The sequence below is a fragment of the Xiphophorus couchianus genome, chromosome 20, assembly GCF_001444195.1.
Source record: "Xiphophorus couchianus chromosome 20, X_couchianus-1.0, whole genome shotgun sequence".
Classification (NCBI taxonomy): Eukaryota; Metazoa; Chordata; class Actinopteri; order Cyprinodontiformes; family Poeciliidae; genus Xiphophorus; species Xiphophorus couchianus.
In genome coordinates this window covers 13,879,046-13,900,030 of record NC_040247.1, presented here as the reverse complement: position 1 = coordinate 13,900,030, position 20,985 = coordinate 13,879,046, and the positions used below count along the sequence as shown (strand labels likewise).

Here is a 20,985-nt window from a genome sequence, read left to right as displayed (position 1 = left end):
AAGGTTTGGACATTTTTATATTAGTGCTGGAGAAATATTACAGAGCAGCTCAAAAAGGATCCCTTGAGGAATCCTTTGATTTTTGTGTTACACCTGTCTCTCTCACGCAGAAAAATATTTTGTCATCAATGTGTTTATTTTGTTTGCTAAATGAATACTATTCAGTTCTCACAATTCAGAACAAATATTTACTTGTTTTCTAAACAAACAAACAAAAACTTGAATGCCAGGATTAGTGATTAAATTGCTGCTAGAAGAGCAAGAAAACCTGTTTTAGCTTGTAATTTCAGGAAAAGGTAGAAAACGTAGAGCATTTTTCATTCAAAAGGGGAAAGGACAAAACCTGCAGGATGTTGTTCTGTTACTATTTCTTCAGCAGAAAGCTGACTGAAATCATTTTGCAGAAGTCCTTTGTCTTAAAACAATAAGCAACTAATCTCTTAGATTAGTCTTATATTAACAAAGGTTTAAGAAATACTTTGTAATGCTGTCTGACTATGTGAAATTATCCTCTAAAATAAACTAACACACATCACAGGGCAAACTGGAAAAATGTTGCTAATTAGCCACATTTCCTGTAGGATGTGGACATATTAAAATCTTTGAACGTGGAAAATACTTTTTTTTTAATACAGGTCATGAATCTTCAGAAGCCTATTTGTTTCTGTCTTCAGGCTTGTAATTTACCTCCCTTTTGTTACAGTTGTCAGCACATATGAAGCTCCCATAATAGACTGTGGGTGCCTGTGGAATGGGTGTGGATGCTCGATCTCCGCTGATGGAGACACAGTGGAATATGACACAGATATTGGACATTTAATGTGTCAGAACTGTTGTTGGACTCCCTTTTTGGAGGGTTTAGCATTTTTAGACGCACCCTAGCCTGGCAGTGTGTCATTCTTTGTGTATGAGTGTGAAAAAAAGGTGTGGAGATGTTTCGGTAAAGGACTTTATGCAATAATTATAAACTGTTACCAACATTATATTTTTAAAAAAAATCAAGACAGACATAAAGTTAAGATTAAATGCACATAGGAATGCATAGGAAAGAGTGTCTCATGTTAGCTCATGTCAGCAGCGTCATCCCCAGTGAGCATTAAGCCGAGCCTGGCCATTTTAACTTGGCTGAGCAACAGATGTGAAATGGAGCACAAATGGTGTGAGATTCTGCTCCGCCTTGCAAAGTCAAACTTCCTGACAGCCAGCAAAGGACGAGCTCTGTGAGGCAGAACAGCTAATTAGAAAGTAAAACAAACTGTAAGCTGACCTTTACAGGTCTTATTCACAGCTGTCGAAGATGTTTGATTCATATGTAACACATATAACAGACATGCATGAAGCATATACAGTGGCTTGCTAAAGTACTTACCCTATCCCTTAAACTTTTTTACATTTTATTTTACAGTTGAAGTGTATTTTATCAGTATACACTTCAGTTGTTTAACTGGTTTCCTTTCAGGTTTAACCATGTATTAAGATACACCTATTGTCACATCAAGTCTGACCAGCTTCCCTCTTCCTGCTAAAAAAAAAATGCATCCAAGCAGCATGATGCTGCCACCACTGTTCTACAGTGGGGGGTTGTTTACAGTCAAATGTAGTGTTATAGTTTTTCTCCTTTCAACCATCTGAGTTTTCACAGAACTGCTGCGTTTATGAGGAGACTAAATTACCCATGTGAACTCTGTTTGCTAATTTCTTCTGAAGCCAATGGATTTTATTTAGGGTTGTCAAGGTAAAGGGGAGCAAAGTTCACACAGACACATAATGAAAAGAAAAAAAAAGTGCAACCAGGCAGTACTGGCGACAAACATTTTATTCCAACATATAAAAAACTGCTGGGCTCACATTCACCAGATCTGTTATTTTGTATGACAAATGACATAAATATAAAATACAATAAATATTAAATAAAAAGTGAACAGTTGTATTAAGACATGATGTAAACAAACAAATGAAAATATCCGATGAAGACATGAACTGCAAAACATAAGAATCTGTGATTTTTGCCCTGAGCGAAATGAGATTTACAAATTTATAACCAAGTCACAAATTATAGAAACTAAAAGAAAAAAAGGCTGACGGATCCAGAATAGAAAAAGGTGAGTGCTTGGTATATTTCAGTCAGTTACCACAAGTGCAAGCACTCTCACATTATGCATGTTTTCATACATTTTTGTAATCTACATTATAGAAATCATATATGTTCAACATATGAGACTTTTTTTATATAAATTATTCTCCTCTGTTATGATATGGTACACAAATGTGCTCAGTTCTCAGTCCTTTCTGAGTGGCTTGGTGGCTCCTCTTTAATCATCCAATGTTGGGCCACATAAAGACGGGAAAAAAAATCCTTGCAGCGTGGTTCAGTTTCACTCCCCCCCTTCAGACCCCTCCTGGTCTGAGTGAAATGGCATGGCCGGTCAGTGCACTTTGATTTAAAGGAATGCTTAGATCACACTGCAAACACGCTGAGGGAGCTGGTCTCGTCTTTCAGGCCCAGGATGCTGTATGCTATCCTCTTCATGTGGCCGGGCAACCGAACGCCAATGTTCCTAATGTCTCTGAAAAGAAGCAAATCAACACACTGCTGTCAGAAGGCTGAACACAAGCGGGAATCTGTAACGTATGCAGATATAAAAGTCACATTCCGTAGCTAAATGTGCTCCTGTGGAGTAATTACAGCTCAGAGCACCAGAAAGTTTAATTTGCACAGACAAGTAGGGTGTGTAACAGTCTACATCTCCTTGAATATTTAACTTTAAAAGTTAAAGCCATGCAAGAATTGTTTAAACTGTCCACACATAGTTGTGGCAGTTTATGATGGAAATTAAATTAGCACATCTAGTATTTATAATTCCTCAGTGTGCTGATAAAAATGCAGCATGCTGAAAGATGAATCAGCACAGAACTTACTCAGGCCTCAAGGCGAGCACATGGTCCATGGTGGTTATCCCCGCTCGAGCAAAGCTTTCATTGTACTGGCTCATCTTGATGGACTCGAGCCACTCGGGCACCGATCTGAACATGGTGGTGTCACAGCCGCTGGTGCTGGGCAGGCGGATGGAAACGCTGCAGGGAACCACAGGAAATCAGTATTCACAAGCACATGGTGCACATTTCTGTGCAAGTAATGATGAAAATATACCATTGTCTATTAATCTCTCTCTCTGTAAACCTTCTCACAAACTTTATAATAATATTTATAACAACTATTATTATTTAAAAAAAATGAATATATATATATATATATGTATATATGGAAATATATATATATATAATATAATATATATATAATATATACTGTATATAGGATGCGGTCAAGTAAATGTATTTACTTAAGTAAATACATTTACTTAACCGCTGAACAATTAATGAGAGAAATCATGATGAATCGATTATTGAAATAATCATCAACTAATTTAATAATCAATTAATGGCTAACTATTAATTAATTTGCTTAGAAAAACAAATATTCACAGCTGCAAATAAGTCAAAACTGCACAAAACACATATACATTTTGAATTTCAGATAAAAACTTCATTGTCTGTAAATATGTTTCACCCAAAACTCTTCCAGTGGCATAATTTTCACTTCATCCAGTTCAAATTCACTAAGGAAATCCTATATTATTGTATGTTATTTAAAAAAATTATTGAATTACTTGTTTATTTGCATCTTTTAATGTATTTCTAATATTGTATAAAAAAGCTTAAGAGGTAAAATGAAAAATCTGCAGAAAGTGCTCTTTTTTATCAAAATAATAGTCAGAATAATCAGCTAAAAATAATCATTAGTTTCAGTCTTAATATATAACACAATTTTGAATATAAGAGTTAGGTAAAATTAGGTATGCAGGAGCTATTAACACTATATATGTTTGCAGTAAAAACAATTTAAAAAAATTAAAAAGATGAAATGTTAGCATAAGCAGATGTCCTCAACATCATAAATAATATATCAGTTACCTCATGTGTCTTTCTCTAATAAATAAAACAAACATTTTGTCCTTACCGTGGGTCAAAGTCAGCGATGGTTTTCAAAGATTCTGGACTCTGCAGAAGTTTGTCCAAAATGTTGACGATGTCTGAGAAGCGAGGTCTCTTGGAGCGGTCGTGCTGCCAGCACTGAAGCATGAGCTGGTAGATAGCAGATGGGCAGTCCATCGGAGCAGGAAGCCTGAACGCCTCGTTGATAGCCTTCATGACCTGAGGAGGAGAGGGGGGCCGAGTTAAGGCAGCTCTTGAATTTAAGGTAGATTTATGACCTACAGTCAGTTTGAACAGGCAGCAGTCCAACAAACTGCTGTGCACCTACACTAACATTAAGATTTGATGAAAATGGTGAGAAACCACATGCTTGGCCGTAAGGTTGCTTTCAATCACCACATTCCAAACACAGGCCAAAACAATCAGTCATCACAGCCATAAGGGTCGTGACAGATGAAACATACCTCATGGTTGCTCATGTCCCAGTAGGGCCGTTCTCCGAATGCCATGACTTCCCACATGACTATCCCGAAGCTCCACACGTCGCTGGCCGAGGTGAACTTCCTGTATTCAATGGCCTCTGGAGCGGTCCAGCGGATTGGGATTTTACCTCCCTGACACCAGAGAAACATCAACAAACCAAGCTTAACATGTGACAGGAGAGGAAATATGAGGCGGTGAGGGACCAAACGCTTATGAGTGGAAACACAATTAACAAATGTGCAGTGGATAGAGACTAAACCCAGCTGAGTTGGAGTTTCTAATTCTGTTTTAAAGCTGCAGTATGTAACTTTTACAAAAATATGTTTTTCCATATTTGTTAAAATGTCCCCATGTTGAGGCAGTATGACATGAGACAGATAATCTGTGAAAAAATCAGGCTTCCCCAGTGCCACTAATGCCGCCCCCAGTCAAAAACAACCAATCAGTGCTAGGAGGAGTGTCTTAACGCTGTCAATTATGCTCGCACATCTAGCACCACGTAATACGAAGTGTGCTAATGGCAGAGAAACAACTCAACTTTACAGGAAAACCATTTATCCGCCGTCATCGGTGGCCATGCTAACTAGAATTAGCATTCATGGCTATGATGTGGTGAACCAGCCAAGTGCAAGCGGGATGGAGTGAGCACAAGAGTGATTGACAGAGCTAAGACCCTCCCCCGGACTCTGATTGGTTGTTTCTGAGGAGGAGAGGGGGGCCGAGTTAAGGTGTATTTCTGCATCTAGTACCGGGAGTACTAGCTGCCCGTTTATTTTTCTCAGATTATCTAAAAAACACATTAATTATTAAAGTTTCATATTGCAGCTTTAAAGACGGTGAAATAAAAAGCTGGACTCACTCTGGTCGTGTAGGTGCCCTCGGCGTCGTCCTCCAAGACACGAGAAAGACCGAAGTCAGACACTTTGCACTCCAGGCTGCTGTTGACCAGGACGTTTCTCGCCGCCAAGTCCCGGTGGACATAGTTCATGTCAGAGAGGTATTTCATACCAGCAGCTATTCCTCGCAGCATTCCCAAAAGCTGGTATGGAGGAATCTCTGTATCATGTTCCTAATTAAATTAAAAAATATATATTTGTTGTTTATGTTCTTTATATAAGCATTTAGTGTTCTAAAAATGGTATAGAAATGGCAAATTAATTTTCTCAATTTTCAAAAAGTTTAAGGAAATTTAGACACCTACCTTCAGATATGTATCAAGAGCTCCATTCTCCATGTATTCTGTTACTATCATGGCATGCTTGACTGAAAAGAAATTTAAAAATATCATTATAATTCAAATTAAGCTTTACATATCCATCCAGTTAAACAGAAGGTCTGACTTAAGCTTCATACTTACATTTGGTGACGACGCCTTCGAGCCGGATGATGTTTGGGTGTGAGAACTGGCCCATGATGCTAGCCTCGCTAAGGAAGTCCTGCCTCTGTTTCTCTGAGTAGCCGGGCTTCAGCGTCTTGATGGCTACAGCCAATTCTCCTTTCCTGGGAACCTTCATCATGCCCCGAAACACTTCGCCAAACTCACCTGATGAGCACAGAAGATGAAAGGAAACGTTTCAAAATGGTTCAAAGAAATGTCATTAAACTTAAAGTTGAAACTGTCTGGTGACCAGTGTTGAAAGACCCAAAAAGAGACAACTTTGTAACTCTTTGATTTTACTATCAAAATGAAATAGAAATAAAGCGTTTTGAAATTCTAAATGACTAAAATCGATCAAATTTTGGTGATCGGAAATCAGCCACTAAATCTCCAATCACTGCGTCTCAAATTAAACTTATGAATATTTACCGACACCGATGACTTTTTCCTTCCTGATAATATTTGGGTCAATTTCTTTGACAAATTTTTGGATGGCAATGTTAGGGTCCTCGTACGTATGAGGGTCGACGTACGCCTTCAGAGGCTTAAGCTGATCTGAAGAAGAAAACAAAATAAGCAAAAATAAGCACAAAAGAAAAATTTCATTATCGTTCGACAAAACACTGCTTTCCTGGTTTGCTAACCTGTAGAGAAGTAGGGATCTTCAGGTCCTCCTCTGCCCCGGGAGCACAGACTCCTGAGAGGAAAAACAAGACCAATCACTGTGAGACTAAGCAGAATAGATGCCAGCTTTTAATAATTGCAGGTCAGCCTCGGCTGAATCAGACAAAGGATTTATTCCACAGCAGCCCTAACTATTACTACAACCCCTCCTTTGTTTTGAGGCTGATAATAATACAGCTGACAGGTTTGTAAATGGTACACAATATTTATCTCAATGACACACACATGTCGAATGTGGATTTAGAGTCGGTAGAAACGTACCTTCTTCGCAGCAGCAGGACGGCGACGATTATAAGCAGGATGACAGCCACTCCGACCACCGCTCCCATCACCAGCGTGGGCTTGTTTTGTGTCTGAGATTCAGCTGCACAAATCACACAAGATCATTGTCATTTTGAAAAACACACACATTTACAGGACATATTATTCTGATGTGCGTTGGGTTTAGTGGCTTTTATGGATGTTTGTACCTAAGGCTGACGTGTGAAATGGTTGGTCCTTGCTGTAGCTGCCAGGCATAGCTTCAGGACTCAGTTTGACCAAAACTCTGAACAAGTAGGTCGTATCTGGGGTGAGGTCATTAATCTGGACAGAGTTTTTGTCCAGAATTAGGACTGTGTAGGTGGTCACATCGCTCTCTCCCTCAATATCCTGCAAGGAGAATTTAAAATTGTGTTAGAAAGATTTATTCTAATGCTAATCTATATTAAAAGCCAGACATAGTAGCGCTTTATACATTTTACATGGGAAAAGAAAAGCTCTCCATCTTACTTTTTTGCGGTACATCAGCTCATAGTGGTGACTGATGTGGGCTGGAGGTCTGCGAGACAGAGTCCAGGACAGAGACAGACTGGTGGGCCCACGGTCATCCAGATGGATCGACGTCACCTTGGGGGGATCTAACGGTCGGCGAGAGACAGAGCGCAAAATAATGGTTAGTGACTAATCATAGTGTTTGGAAATGAAAGCCTTTGGGATTCAGCGGGTCAGACCAAATTCCTCCCTGTGTAGTAAGTCCATCTTTTGTAGAAGCCTTTAATTGAAACGTTGTACAAAAACAGTTTTTTCCTCTCTTAAGCTGGTTGGAACCCTAGCTCACGGTAACTCAATAAGTGACTCTTATCTGAAAGCTTCAAGACTTTAGTTATATCACACAAAGCCACACGGATGTGTAAAAAAAGCTTAAAAGACGTTCAACTTCTAATGCAGCAGCACACTGACATATTCAGAGGACAAATCACCCTTTAATCTGATTACATTTACTCTTTAAGTAAATTAATTGTATTAATAAATAGCAAATTATATTTTGTTCTATATGTAAGGAAAAAAATAGATTTTTTTTTATTTATATGACATATAACAATAAAAAAACATATAAAGAAAAATCTACATATTGAGAAATTCACTAGTGGTTCACAATTATTGACCTAATTGACAATTCCTATTGAATAAATGTAACAGACATATTTAAATTGTAGTTTTGTACATTTATCCAGGCATTGTTGTAAGTAATCCATGACTAATCCCTTAAATATGGCGTGACACAAAAGGCTACTCTTTAAAAACAGGCTTTTATTTAGATCTAATTTTAACACCTAGTATTTACTTTGTTTTATTGTTTCCTTTTTTATTTATTTATTTTATTTTTTATTTAGATTGAACTCATGCAGCATTATTCAGATAAACTTTAGATGTTATGTGATGTCTGACATTTAGTCGGTTTGTTTAGCTGACAGAAATAAGGTAATACTGAACATTTCATGTGATTTATGTATTTTATATTTTATTGTAAAGCATTTGTGATTCATTTATTTGTTATATAAAAGAGCTATATTATTAAAAAAATAGCTTACTAACATAAGGCCAAATTCAGAAAATTACAAACAAAAAAACTTAGGTGAGAAACTATGTTCTCATATCTTTTCCATTTTGACAAAAATGGCCTCTCTGTTTTCTAGGAAGTTGCGGATTACTGGTTAAAAGTCCCTCAACAATAGCGAAACTAAAATAAGCAAATTATAAATTTCACAAACTCCTTTAGGTGCATTCATTTAAAAGAATTGTTAGAGATATAAATGATTATTTAGTATCTAATCAGATTAAATGTTGGATGCTTCTGAAACCTTGAGAGATTAATTAATTTGAAGGCCTTTTTATACATTTTTATCACAATAATTACATGGTGGTAATGTAAGCTTACACTAATGATCAATGAATATTTATAGGAAATGAGGTCCATAAATCTCACTTGTATAATCCAGAGTAGTGGTGATGCTTGCAGTGGCCCTCTCTGTGCCGTACTGCGACACCCCGCTGTGAGCCTCCACAGTGAATGTGTAGTTGTGATGCGAATCCAAGTCACTAACAACAACTCCGGGCTCCTTAAGTTCTGTCGGACCGGTCTCAAAGCGGATCTTCTCGCCACAGGCGACGCACTGGGACTCGTCACAGATCTCGCACGCCACGCTGTAGGTCAGGTCGCTGCGGCCTCCGGTCTCCAGAGGTGGGCTCCAGGACAGCAGCAGGCGGCCATCTCCCGACAGCGTGGTGGAAGTGAGGTCGCGTGGGGCGCTGGGCGGAGCTGAACCAGGAAGTAAGTCAGTCACTCAGAAAAGTCCTCTAAGACAGACCCAGTGAGTCCAGATGGAGCTAGAAGTGAGCAGGATCTCTTACCAGAGCAAGCCGCTGTCAGAGGATCAGATGGGGATCTGAAGAAGCCGTCCTCACAGACACACTCGGCCGCACCGGCTAAAGACGACTTGGTGTTATCCGGACACACTTGACAAAACTCGTTGGAGGCAGACGGCTTGAAGTAGCCTGGTTTGCATTCTGTGTGAGAGAAAAAGGGTGTGTTCATTTCAGTGTGACAAATGAAAGAGACAAACAGAGGAAGGAATGAGCGATCAAAAACAAACAATAAGCTTGTCCCTGTCAGTCTGGCCCCTTTTCAACCAAAAGGAAGCATTTGTTGTGACTAACTTATAATCACATAGTCTTTGTATCCGGAAGAATGAGACGGGATTTCCCTGATGATCTGCCTGCACTCGTCCTTTTTTTTTTCAGCCTGAAGGCATGATCTCAGGTCACAGTGCCGGAGCCTACCGGATGGCAGCGGGGCAGTAAATCCATCAGGTGATCGGATCTCTCCTCTCCCCTGTGAACTATGCGGCTCAGATTTCTGGTAGATAATATTTTTTGTTTTTGCCAAAGGAAATGGCAGCTTGGAAACTGCTGGAGTGGTTTAAATGGACTTTTCATTGCAAAGATAAAGAGCTTTCCAGGGCATGAGAGGTTAATGAACATCCATGCAGGACAAAAATCAGAAAGTGAGCCGCAATTCAGTCAGAGGCTGTTGTTTCCGGCCTTTCTTCCTTCCTTTGTGGAAGCAGATGCGCATATTTTCTGACTGGGGTAAGGCCTCAGCGGCTGCTGGATGTTGGGCCTCCACCCCAGAAATTCACAGAATTTCTTCCAGGTTTCCCCTGTATTTAGCTCCATCCATAAATATCTAACCAGCTGTCCAGGAAAATGGTCTCTACAGCATGATGCTGCCACCACTATGTTTCATTATAGAGATGATAGTTTTCTGCCACACCCAGCTTCCTGAATGCCAGGGCATGCCTGAAAACTTATCACATTTAACATTGGCTGATATCGATAATTAAGTATTTGGTTTTTTTTGTTTAAAATATTTGAAATACTGACAAACTTCATCTTCTATCCACAGTTTTCACTTCACACCATTATTTTTCTGCTTTTAAGCAGTTACGAGGCAAAGTGGCAAAACCTTAAACTGCTACTGCGCAAGTTACTCAACAGGTTGTTGCTAGGTAACCACAAGTAACTCAACAAGTTGTTGCTAGGTAACGAAAGAGGTAGAATTCTTCAGCCTACCTTCCCAGAATGCTGTGCGGTTCTGGATCGTAGTTCAGTGAAATTATTGAATACTCTATCAAACACATTATCTATTGATACTGGCTATTGATTTAATGTCCAGCCCTATTGAATGCTTGCCTAAAACTTTTAATTTTGGTTTCCTCTGTCCAAAGCAAACCTTGTTCTAAACATGTGAATGTGAGAGAGGCGTCAACTCTTAACTACAGTGGATTAAAAAAGTGACAAAGTTGTGTTGTTTTTTTTTTGTTTGTTTTTTTCAATATTTAAAGATCTCGTCTACAATGCTTTCTGAGGACCTGCCTTTAGTCTGGCGCCTGCTCTGGTGAGAGAGAGAAGAGGTCTGGCGAACGTTGGATTAAAGACATGGGCGCGTTGCTTCCCCACCAAAGCAGGAGGACCTTTGCACCCCAAGTAGTGCTGGTGCACAAGAGGAGAAGGAGCAGGTTGAGTGTGGGATGAAGATGAATAGAGGGGGGACGGCAGGGGCTAAGGTCTGGAGCACCAACAGAAGCGCTCTCTGGGGAGTCACTCGGCGACAGGGGGGGTGTAGCCGAGGTTATTTCGAATAAGAAAAGGGGGCCTGCCCATTTTATCTGGAGCTGGAACAGCAGGACCTCTGTCACGTACTAAAGGAACTACGGCCCCATTCATCCATTGTCTGTGAGATTGGACAGAGTGGTGCCATAAACAAGTTACATTGCTCCATATAAAGCTCATAAATGGCAGCATGTGTGCAGTGTATAAAAACCCCAAACATTGTTAATGCAAACTTTGGCAATAGGCAACGCCTATCTAAATGCTAACCATGTGTTTGCATTGCATATCTGATGCAAATTCCAATACAAAGCATTTGCATGAGATGGCTGAAAGTTTTCCAAATTATTATCTCTGCGTTTATTCTTCTGATGCTCTCATGCTCTCTTATGCTAAAACTCTCAAAAGAACATGAATTACGCACCGCTGCATCCAATAATCGAAGCAATTTTTTCGCTCTTTGTTGCTCAAGCCATTGTTATAATGAGTGAGAGCGTGGATTAGGGAGCTCGTTGCGTGTGTTAACAACCGGATGAAAGAGTAAAAGGAGACCGAGTGGGGCATGTCATTGGCTAACAGCTGTCCTGTGGCTCTACTAATCCTCCTGACTAAATTACACCCCACACCTAACTAAGCAGCCCTCAAATCTAACCTCCCCTCATGCACCAACTGTCCACTAAAGAACAATCTGCTTATTTGTGTCAGTCAGCATTCCTCCTCATGTCGCTCCTGCTTCCTTTTCCCACAGCAGTTGGACTCACCAGTGGAATCCACACGCAGGACATGAGCCTGTTAGGATATCACTTTCTCTTGTTGGCAGACAGAAGATCACAGTTTTTTTCTTTCCTTTTTGTACCCCCCCTTTGTGTAACAACAGATGTTTCCTCTGTCTTATTAATCAGGTTATCATCTAAACTTTGGAATCATACATTTCCCTGTTCAAAGAAAATTTCCTGCCTTTTTGTGCCAACTTCCGTTTCCATTAAGAAACCTTAAAGATTAAAACAATCCTCTGTTCCATCTTGATTTTTTTTTTTTTTTACAATGTGATTGCGACACTTGTGCTTTGAAGTGCAGTGCTTATCAGTTCCTGGTATGTTGGGCTGAACTTTTCAATATCAGTTAATTGGCCTTCTAATCAATTGTTTAGTCTATATAAAGCAACACAAAATATGCAATTGCAGCTTCCCTGGTGAGTAACAGCAAACAGGATTAAAATAAATGTAAAATTTGAATATTATTTTGACAAATCCAACCTTTCGAATGAAATTGCTGCAATCACAATTAATGATTCCTGTAAAATAAATGTAAATTAATTATTTGTTGACTTAAAATCCACTTTTTAAAGTTATTTAAAGTGTTTCAGAAATTTTTATTTTCAATCCATGACTTCTGGTTCAAAAAATGACCTGAACCTCTTCAAAATGAGTAAACATGCCTTTCTTCTGGTACATTTCTTATCTACAAAGATCAAACACATCTATTTTACGTAAAGGAACAGATAATATTTGTATTAAAAGGTGCTTTTCCTTAATATCCATTCAATTATTATTTTATTTTGGTTCTTTATCACTTATATTAATTAATTAGTTTTTTATTTGCATTTTAATCATGTTTTGATAGAATATTTTTATGCCCCAATTTTTTAATCTATGAAAAAAATATCAAATTAATTAACTAAATCACCTGTATTCTGGTCTATTCCATTTTTTAAGAGTTGCTAAGTGAAGCGAAGACCATTGATATAACTACGAAACAGAAACTCATAAAAAGCCCATTTTAAAAATGTAATTGATTTTAAAAATGATTAAAAATGTTAATAATTTTATAAGTTTATTTTTTTGTGGCCACTGAAAAATATGAGGACGGTAAAGAACACATTCTCCAAATCTCATTGTTAGCCAATGGTATTAAAGTATCTATTACAAGAATTTATTTTAATTTTAGTTGCACAATATTTTACATTAATTGTGGAGGAGGTTGTATCAGTGAAAATAGAGTCAAAATGCAAACAAAAAACCATATTTTTCCACATTAAACAGCTTCAAAAGCAATTCATTAACCACTTAAAAGATTATTTCCCTTGTGTTTAGAACCTATAAAAGCTGATCCCTTGACTCTGCATGACAGGTTAAGAAAACACATGTCTTCGCCAGTCAAGGTGGCTCGGACTGTGAGGAGTCATAAAACCGCAGCCTGACTCAGTCTAACCCCTGAAAGGTGTGTCAGCTTCTTCCCTGCAATCTGTGGTTCTGGTTGCCTTAGCGACCTGCCCAAAACAAATTTCTGCGAGGAGAAGACACACGCCGCTTTCAGGTAGTCACTGCGACACATTCACACAGCCCTTCCTCCAGTCAATCAGCGCTGAAGGTACTGCGGTGACGTGAGGAAGAAAGAATTCCTCTCTGAAATCCCCGCAGTACACTGACGGCCCTTCCTCCCTCCTTCCTCTTCACTCCGTACCGTTTCTCCTCCCACGTTTCCTCCAGATAGTTCAACACACCACACCCCAGAATACCAAAGGGCAGACCAACTTTTCTATTCACGCAAACAGAGCACATAGAGCATGAATGCCAGCGCTCTGTCCTTTTCTTATTTAAGAAACTTACTTCTACTTACATTTATATTTTGACATCCATTTTATTAGATTTCTTTTAGTTGAATGTAGCAAAGTTCATCTACATATATATATATATCTATATATATATATAGATATATATATCTATCTATCTATCTATCTATATATATATATATATATATAGATAGATATATATATATATATATATATATATATTTTTTTTTTTTCAAGATTTTGGAAAGTTGAGTGGAAGAAAAAAGTGTATAAGAAAATTGTTCAGCAGTAGGGAAAGTAGCAGCCTTTGTATGTAATAATATTTTATTCGAATAAACAGTTCTGTGTTTTCATTAGATGTAATCCCCAAGATTAACTCAAGTAAATCCCTTAAATATCTATATTAATCACTTCCTATATCTATCTGTGTGTGGATAAGGAACATATGAGCTTCAGTTTGGAAATTATATTGCTTAAAAAAAATTTTATCTGTCAAAAATGGTAATTCCTAAGAGGCAGGCTGTTCAGTGAGTTGTGTATGCAAGGATATATTTAGAAAGTTGGGTGGAAGGAAAAAGTGTGTTAGCAAAACGTGTAGAAACAACAGGGATAACTGGAGCTTTGAGGTAATTATAGTGGAAAGCCAGCTCAAGAGTTTCACAAGATCTAGAATGAGTCATTTACAAGGTGGACATACTGGAGTTTGAGGTTAGGATTGTTGGGAAACATTTGACTTTTACAATGGAAATTTAAACTTCAGAAGCAGCCTAAAGGTAATGTTTAATTAATTGGAATAATACATTATATTTATAAAGTCTAAATTTTCATCAGTATTGTGTTGCCAGGAAAAGCTCATTTTTGTTGTGAAATTTTAAAAACCAAAGTAATACACAATTCATTGGGCAATTTTAACTACCTGTAATATTTCTAAACATTCAACATTGGACTTTGTATGAATGTCTAAGAAGAGAAGAAATTACATTTTATGTCAGTTTTAAACCTTCTTGGATTTGTACTTTTCATAATAGAATTTTTGTTTGAGTTTTCAAGAAATGTAACTTTAGCTACACAGCAATTTTCCATCATCTCATTCTAAGGCTTTAAGTTCAGAATAAATACTTTTATGACATAAAAGAACAAAACTTTCAACGGTCATATAGAGTTGCATTTAACAGGAAGTCGTAAAACCGTGCCTCATTCTTAAAACCAAAGAGACCAGGGCTGGAAACAAAGGGCTGTTGGGCAACAGGTACAATTATGATGAGGCATCAGAGGAAAACAGTTGAAATTTACTCACAGATTGACTCTTCTGTGTAATATGAAGAAACCTTTATTTGCTGCCTTCTCTTGGCACTTATTTCCAAACAAACCTGATATAATTAGCATTCCTGCACACTCATTGCCCACCGCCGAGACAAATTTGTTACAACACCCAAAGTAAGACAAACACAGTTGAAGGCAGATTTCTGGCAAGGCTTACCTTGGCAGGAGTTTTCTGTGGCTTCGTATCCTGGGAGACACTGGCACTGCACCACGGGAACCACCCATTTACCCTCAGCTGTGCAGTAAATGCGTGGGGTGGTCTGACTGACGGCATTCTTCACGCAGACTCCCTCCACCTCCCTCAAGGCATCTGCAACCGTCTCCGGGAAGGCTGCCAGGCTCTGCACGGTGGACGGACACGTCTTGTAGTAAACCCTGACAGACAGAAGGGCCACGCAGGCGCCCATGTCCTGGAAAGCCAGGTAGAAGCCCTTTTTGGACAGGGGCACCACTGTCCTCGTCTCGGTGTTGACCTTCGGCACCCGGCCTCTTGTGACCTCATCGGGGGCGATGGTGGCGACCTTGCGGAACTGCCCCTTGCGGAAGCTGGTTCCCACGTCGGCGTCAGCCTCCGAGATGAAGAGGTTGAACGTTTCTTTGCAGGTGACAGACGCGCCGCCGAAGGTGTTGCAGTCCCGGACGATGAACTGGAGCTCCACAGAGACACGGCTGCTCTCTGGGCGTCTCTGAATGAAAGTTGTCCGTACCCAGTTGTCCTGGTCAGCAGAGTCTACATTACAAACACTGTAGGTGTATAAAAGTGAGCTGTTCACCACCGTCTGAACAATCTCCCACTGCAAGAAGATAAAAAAATGGCATCAATATCACCGAATGAAAGCGGAAAGTTTCCTCATGCTTAGGCCTGTCACGATAACAATCATACTGGATGATAAATTGTTCCAGAAGTTATTGGGATAAGTGATAATATGGTTGTTTTGAGACCATTTTGAACTAATATAATGTCAATGGCATAAAAATGCAAGATAAATAAGCAAAACAGAAACAACAAATGCAATGAATTGTGAAGTCTCTGTAAACTAGACATTTGTCGTCTAATTTTTAGTAGAAAGAAAGAGAAAGAAGAGAAAAATGATAAATCATGCAAATGGAAGCTAATTTATAATGCGACTACTAGATTTATAGCTTATTGCAACAGGCCTACTCAAGCTTTCTTAAAAGCCCCTAAAGCTCAGAAGTCTGCTGAAGCTTTTTTCCCAAACATTAACATCGTCTGGGCATGTGCCGTGCGCTCTCAACGTGTGTGGTTTTCCATTAACACACATGGCTGCATGCGTGGAAGGAATCAACCCAGCAACTACTACAGTAGAACCAACATTTATGGCCCTTAAACAAGCTTTGTAAGCACAGCGCTGAGAGAGGCATGGCAGCAAAGTCACCAGCAATTAGAGGGTTTTTTACTAGAGGGAAGCACTGACGTGTAAAAAGATTAAAAGACTTAAGTCCTGATTAAAATTTAACACATCATATGTTAGCAGTTCGGTAAGGTTTTAGGGAAAGCTTGAGTCCCCAAACTTTACAACTGATGTGGAAAAGACAGTGCACCGCAGATGAGTTGAACACAGACACAGAAGAGAGCGTGTTCCTATTAAGAGTAACTAACTAGTAGAAAAGTACAGTATGTCTTTGTAATAAAACAGTAGCAACTTAAAGAACCATAATCTTTCTATTTTTTAAACCATTTTACTTTTATTTCAAACAGAACTCTGACTGGAAAGCCTTTGCATACCCTGTTCACTTGTGGCGCATCATTTCCTGTCTCAATGTTACCCGACTCTTTGGTCATTAACACAATGCAAATTGGTGACAGTGTTTATAAAGGTTCATAAAAGACCAATCGCATGGAGTGCAATAACATTTTAACCATTTTAAAATAAAAAAGCTTTCTCAATTTATTCCATTTATACATTTTAAAGGTGCTGCAGCCATATTGGACGCTGAACTCTTGATAAATTCCAGCTTTCCAGCTTAATTTCGACTCCATGGGAAGTTCTTGATTTGTTTTTTGATTGAGAACTACAAAAGATTTTAAAATTATACTACTTCCCAGGGAGGGTGTTAACTGCTTAAAGTCTTCGAACATGCCAATCCCTTTAACTATGCAACTACTGAGCCAAAAAATAGACTCCAGAAAATAATGATCCTACGTGCAAAACTAAATAAATCTTGCAAGTGGAGACAAAGTTGCAATAGAACAAAGCTCAAATTGGACAAACAGGGAAATCCTTTATAATACAACGCCAATCCGTACATTCTTAGATCTTTGAGTGCAACAAGAAACAGAGACCACACTCTGGAAATGGCCATATCCTGTTTCTTATTTTGGATGGAAAGCCACTGAACTATAGATAGAGATGGGAAAGATGGCTCTGTACATCTGGATGAGACTTTTTTTCTCTCTCTGTAATGTCTTTCCATATCTCTTCTGAGTGTTATCTCTGCTTATAGAAGGAGAGAAAATTTAGCTTTATGGTTTGGACATAACGAGTAATCCACTGTAGGCCTGTAAAACGCACTTTGGTAGAGTAAATTTAAATGTAGGTTGAACCCTGACATTTTAACGGCATTCATAAGCTCTTTATGAAAGGGTAACATTAACACAAGACAAGCTGCGCTCTGCCAAACCTCATCGAGCTGCCGTTCATTCCATCTCTCCCAGAGAGCTTTTTTAGTGGAGCTAAATAAGCAAGAGGAAGGCCTCTGTCATTGTCACCAGGCAGGTTTTACTTTCACAGAAGTCGTCCTCGTAAAAAAAAGTCAAGTTTCAAGTCGTGAATCTGGAATCCTAAAAGTGCCTGTTGAGGCATAAAAACTCACCCCGTTCTCATTCGGCGACGTCAACCATCCCAACTCTGACCCAGAAGCTTTCATATCTAGCAACACATCTGCAGGGACAAACAGAAATATATGACTTAGTTACAGCCAGTTCAGGGTCAACTGATAACGTCTGACTCATCGACATAAAACCGTGACACGACTGTCCTGTTTTATTTAATTTATGTAACCATTATTTTACCAGCAAGTGCCTTGAGAGAAAATCTCTTTTTGTGAGGGAGAACTCCCCAAAAGGCACATTGACTAAAATTAAAAAAGGACAGACAACTATTGGGCAAAGCATTATAAAATTCACTTAAATAGAGATGAAATAAAAAAAATAAAATAGTAGCACATGAGATTAAGAATAACAATTACACTCTTTAGTTAAGCAGTTAAGTTTTAAATTTGTTCCTCAGAATAAATTAAAGTACACATTTGCCTTAAATGTGCTTGGGTCTAACTTAAAGCCCAGAGGGCCAAAAAGAGAACACAGCTCTCAAAGGAATTGTAAAAAAAAAAAATCTCAATAAATTAGAAATCTTATGAAATAATGTAGTTATTTCAGTAATTCAGCTGAAAAGTGGTCATATTTAAACTTTTAATTGTGTTCTTAATTTAGGGTTACGTGTGAGGAAAAAAAAACATGTTCACTTTCTCAGTAGATAAGAATGTCACAGCCACACATTTTCCATCCACTCAACTTTCCATTACTATGCTTGGATAGAGTAAGAGCAGCTCGTTTAGCAATGGCCTTTTGTGGTTTGCTTCCTTGTGGAGGATATCGGTGACGGTTTACCTTGCTGCTAAGGTGTGCAGTAAAAATAATGTATAACTTGAGCTAGAGCGTAACAAGTCTGATTTAGATTTCCTTCTATTTAAGTTTTCTTGGAAACTGATTTGGGGTTTCATTAGCTTAAAATAATCTGTAAAACACAGAACCTTCAGATTCTGAACTGGAAGGAAACTCCAAATTAAGTTCTTCTTGGGTCCATTTGAACAATGCACCGTCTCTGAATTGTATTACAGTACAATATAAACATAAGTAAGCACAAAAATCCCCTTTGGCCAACGCAAGGCTCAGATATAAACTATTGAGCTGTTAAGTAAAACTCTCAGCTTTGATCTGAGGGTGGGGAAGCTGTTTTATGGGGGGCACATGCCACGCTCTCACGTTTTAATCAGCCATGTCGGTCTTATTCAGATTTTCAGGGACCGTGTCCTCCAGGGCTCAGGGTGCAAGATTTAATAGTGTCTGAGAAAGGCGTGGGCTTTTAAACGACCATGAAGCGGGGAAATACATGAATCTGCGTGACCCGATAGAAACAAAAAAAAAAAAAAAGAAAAGTGTGACATGTTAAATCATGAAACAGGTGCCCCCCTTCAGCAGCTCCAGAGCCAGGCGCCGATTCAGTTTTAAAGAAGACGGATGGAGTTATTAAGAAAAGGCGATAATCAAAGCATTTCCATAATCATTGGGTTTTATTACAACTGCAAGTTCAATAAATGAACAGAAGAACTCAAAACACGCTGCTCTGGGTTATTTTTTGGCTAAGCATAAAGTAAATACAAGCAAAGAAAATAAATGAAAGTTAAAATAAAAATCTAACAGCAAGAAAGTTTAAGCTGCTACTGGAAAACAATAGAGCTAAATCGGAAGCAAAACTTTAAATTCCAGCCTCCTGACTCATAAGGTGCGGTCCAGTGAAAAGCTATCAAACTACTTTTCTATACAAACGTGATTTAAAAAGTACTTACGTTCTTTTGACTGAAGGCTGATTAAAACTCGAATAATAAATAGAAAGAAGCAAAAGTTGACCCGAGGCTGCCCCATGTTTCCACACAACTTTTAAAAAGTCGTGTATCCCGAACTCGTGTGCTACTCTCCGCCAGTCCCACCGTCTCCGGTCCCTGAATACTTTGTCCACACCGGCTGACTGAACTGGAGCCTCTAGGCCCATTCAGAAACAGGTGGCGTCATAGCTCCGCCCACCGGCCCGTGGAATGTGGAAGTGCTCCAAATATGGAAATAGGAGGGCGGAGCCAAGCAGCTGTTTCATTGAGGAGAAGTTGATCCTTTTTTAATTGCTCCAGGAATGTATCAGCCATAAACTAATTCGTGGAATAAAAATGTCCTCAGGGCAATAAAATGAGAGCTGATGAGAACAACACATGGCTCACAATGTAAAAATTAACTATAGATGTAATTTATTTAACTGTATTATTATATCCATATTAATTTTATTAATAAATATAAATAGAGGCGATTCTGGAACAAATGAAGAGCCCTCAGCACTGAATCCCATTGAAAACCTCCTGGTTATTCCACCAAGTATTGATTTCTGATCTCTGCCTGAATTAAAACATTAGTATTGTTGTTCCTAAATGAATATGCATTTGTTTTCTTTGCATTATTTAAGGTCTGAAAGCACTGCATCTTTTTCCTTATTTTGACCATTTCTCATTTTCTGCAAATAAATACGAAATTTTTTGTTTGGAATTTTGGAAACATGTTTTCAGTAGCTCATAGAATAAAAGAACAATGTTCATTTTACTCAGACATATATTTATAAAAAGTAAAATCAGAGAAACTGATCATTTAAAATGTTCTCTTAATTTTTTTTTCAGAGTTGCATATGCATATTTGGAACAAACTTCCAGAAAACTACAAAATAGCTGAAAGGCTGAGTTCCTTTAAATTAAGACATTGCACTCATCAATATGTAATATTTGCTAGTTTTCTCAATTGTTCACTGCAAGGTGTATTTTATGATTTTGTATTTTTGCGTTTTTATGATGTGAAGCACTTTGAACTGCGTTGTAGCAGAAATGTGCTATTCAATTGAACTTGATTGATTTGTTGATATACATGTAATTGTATTTTAGGAAGGGAATAATACAAACATCTGTCAAATTTGAAAGGCTTAATTAACCCTCTGATGCATGAATTATGATCCTTTGTGTCAGATTTTTTTTTCCATTTTTTAAAATTCTTTTCTTAAGGCATAAAAAAGGTGGGAATTTTTTTTTGTAAAAATAATTTATTTTTTATTTTTTATTCTTATGTGATCAATTGTAATTTTGTCCAAATACAAAGTTGTTATTTGAAAAATACATCAGTAGTATTGATCCTTAGGGGTTATCTGATGTCACAATATTTTTTTTACTTGCAAGAGTCGTCTACAGTAGAAGGAGGGACCGGGTCGGTTCTCATGCTTTTTTGTCTGTCGGCCATATTGTATTTAACCAAAATAATTTCTTGCATTTGCAGCTGATGGCCAGTAGTTGA

At 38.3% G+C, this 20,985-nt stretch overlaps 1 protein-coding gene across 1 annotated transcript; it reads right to left on the bottom strand.

Annotated features, from left to right (window-relative positions):
• Positions 1–1,798: 1,798 nt before the first annotated feature.
• On the bottom strand, positions 1,799–19,641 carry epha2a (eph receptor A2 a). Its single transcript, XM_028003641.1, has 17 exons — positions 19,455–19,641; positions 17,700–17,767; positions 15,022–15,658; positions 9,212–9,367; positions 8,787–9,119; positions 7,310–7,437; positions 7,009–7,189; positions 6,800–6,902; positions 6,499–6,551; positions 6,284–6,409; positions 5,834–6,019; positions 5,678–5,739; positions 5,336–5,545; positions 4,458–4,607; positions 4,019–4,212; positions 2,920–3,075; positions 1,799–2,567 (listed from the first exon to the last, which is right to left on the bottom strand). Exons 1-17 carry the CDS (start codon positions 19,528–19,530, stop codon positions 2,459–2,461), a joined length of 2,928 nt encoding a protein of 975 aa, XP_027859442.1. The 5' UTR covers positions 19,531–19,641; the 3' UTR covers positions 1,799–2,458.
• Positions 19,642–20,985: the final 1,344 nt, after the last annotated feature.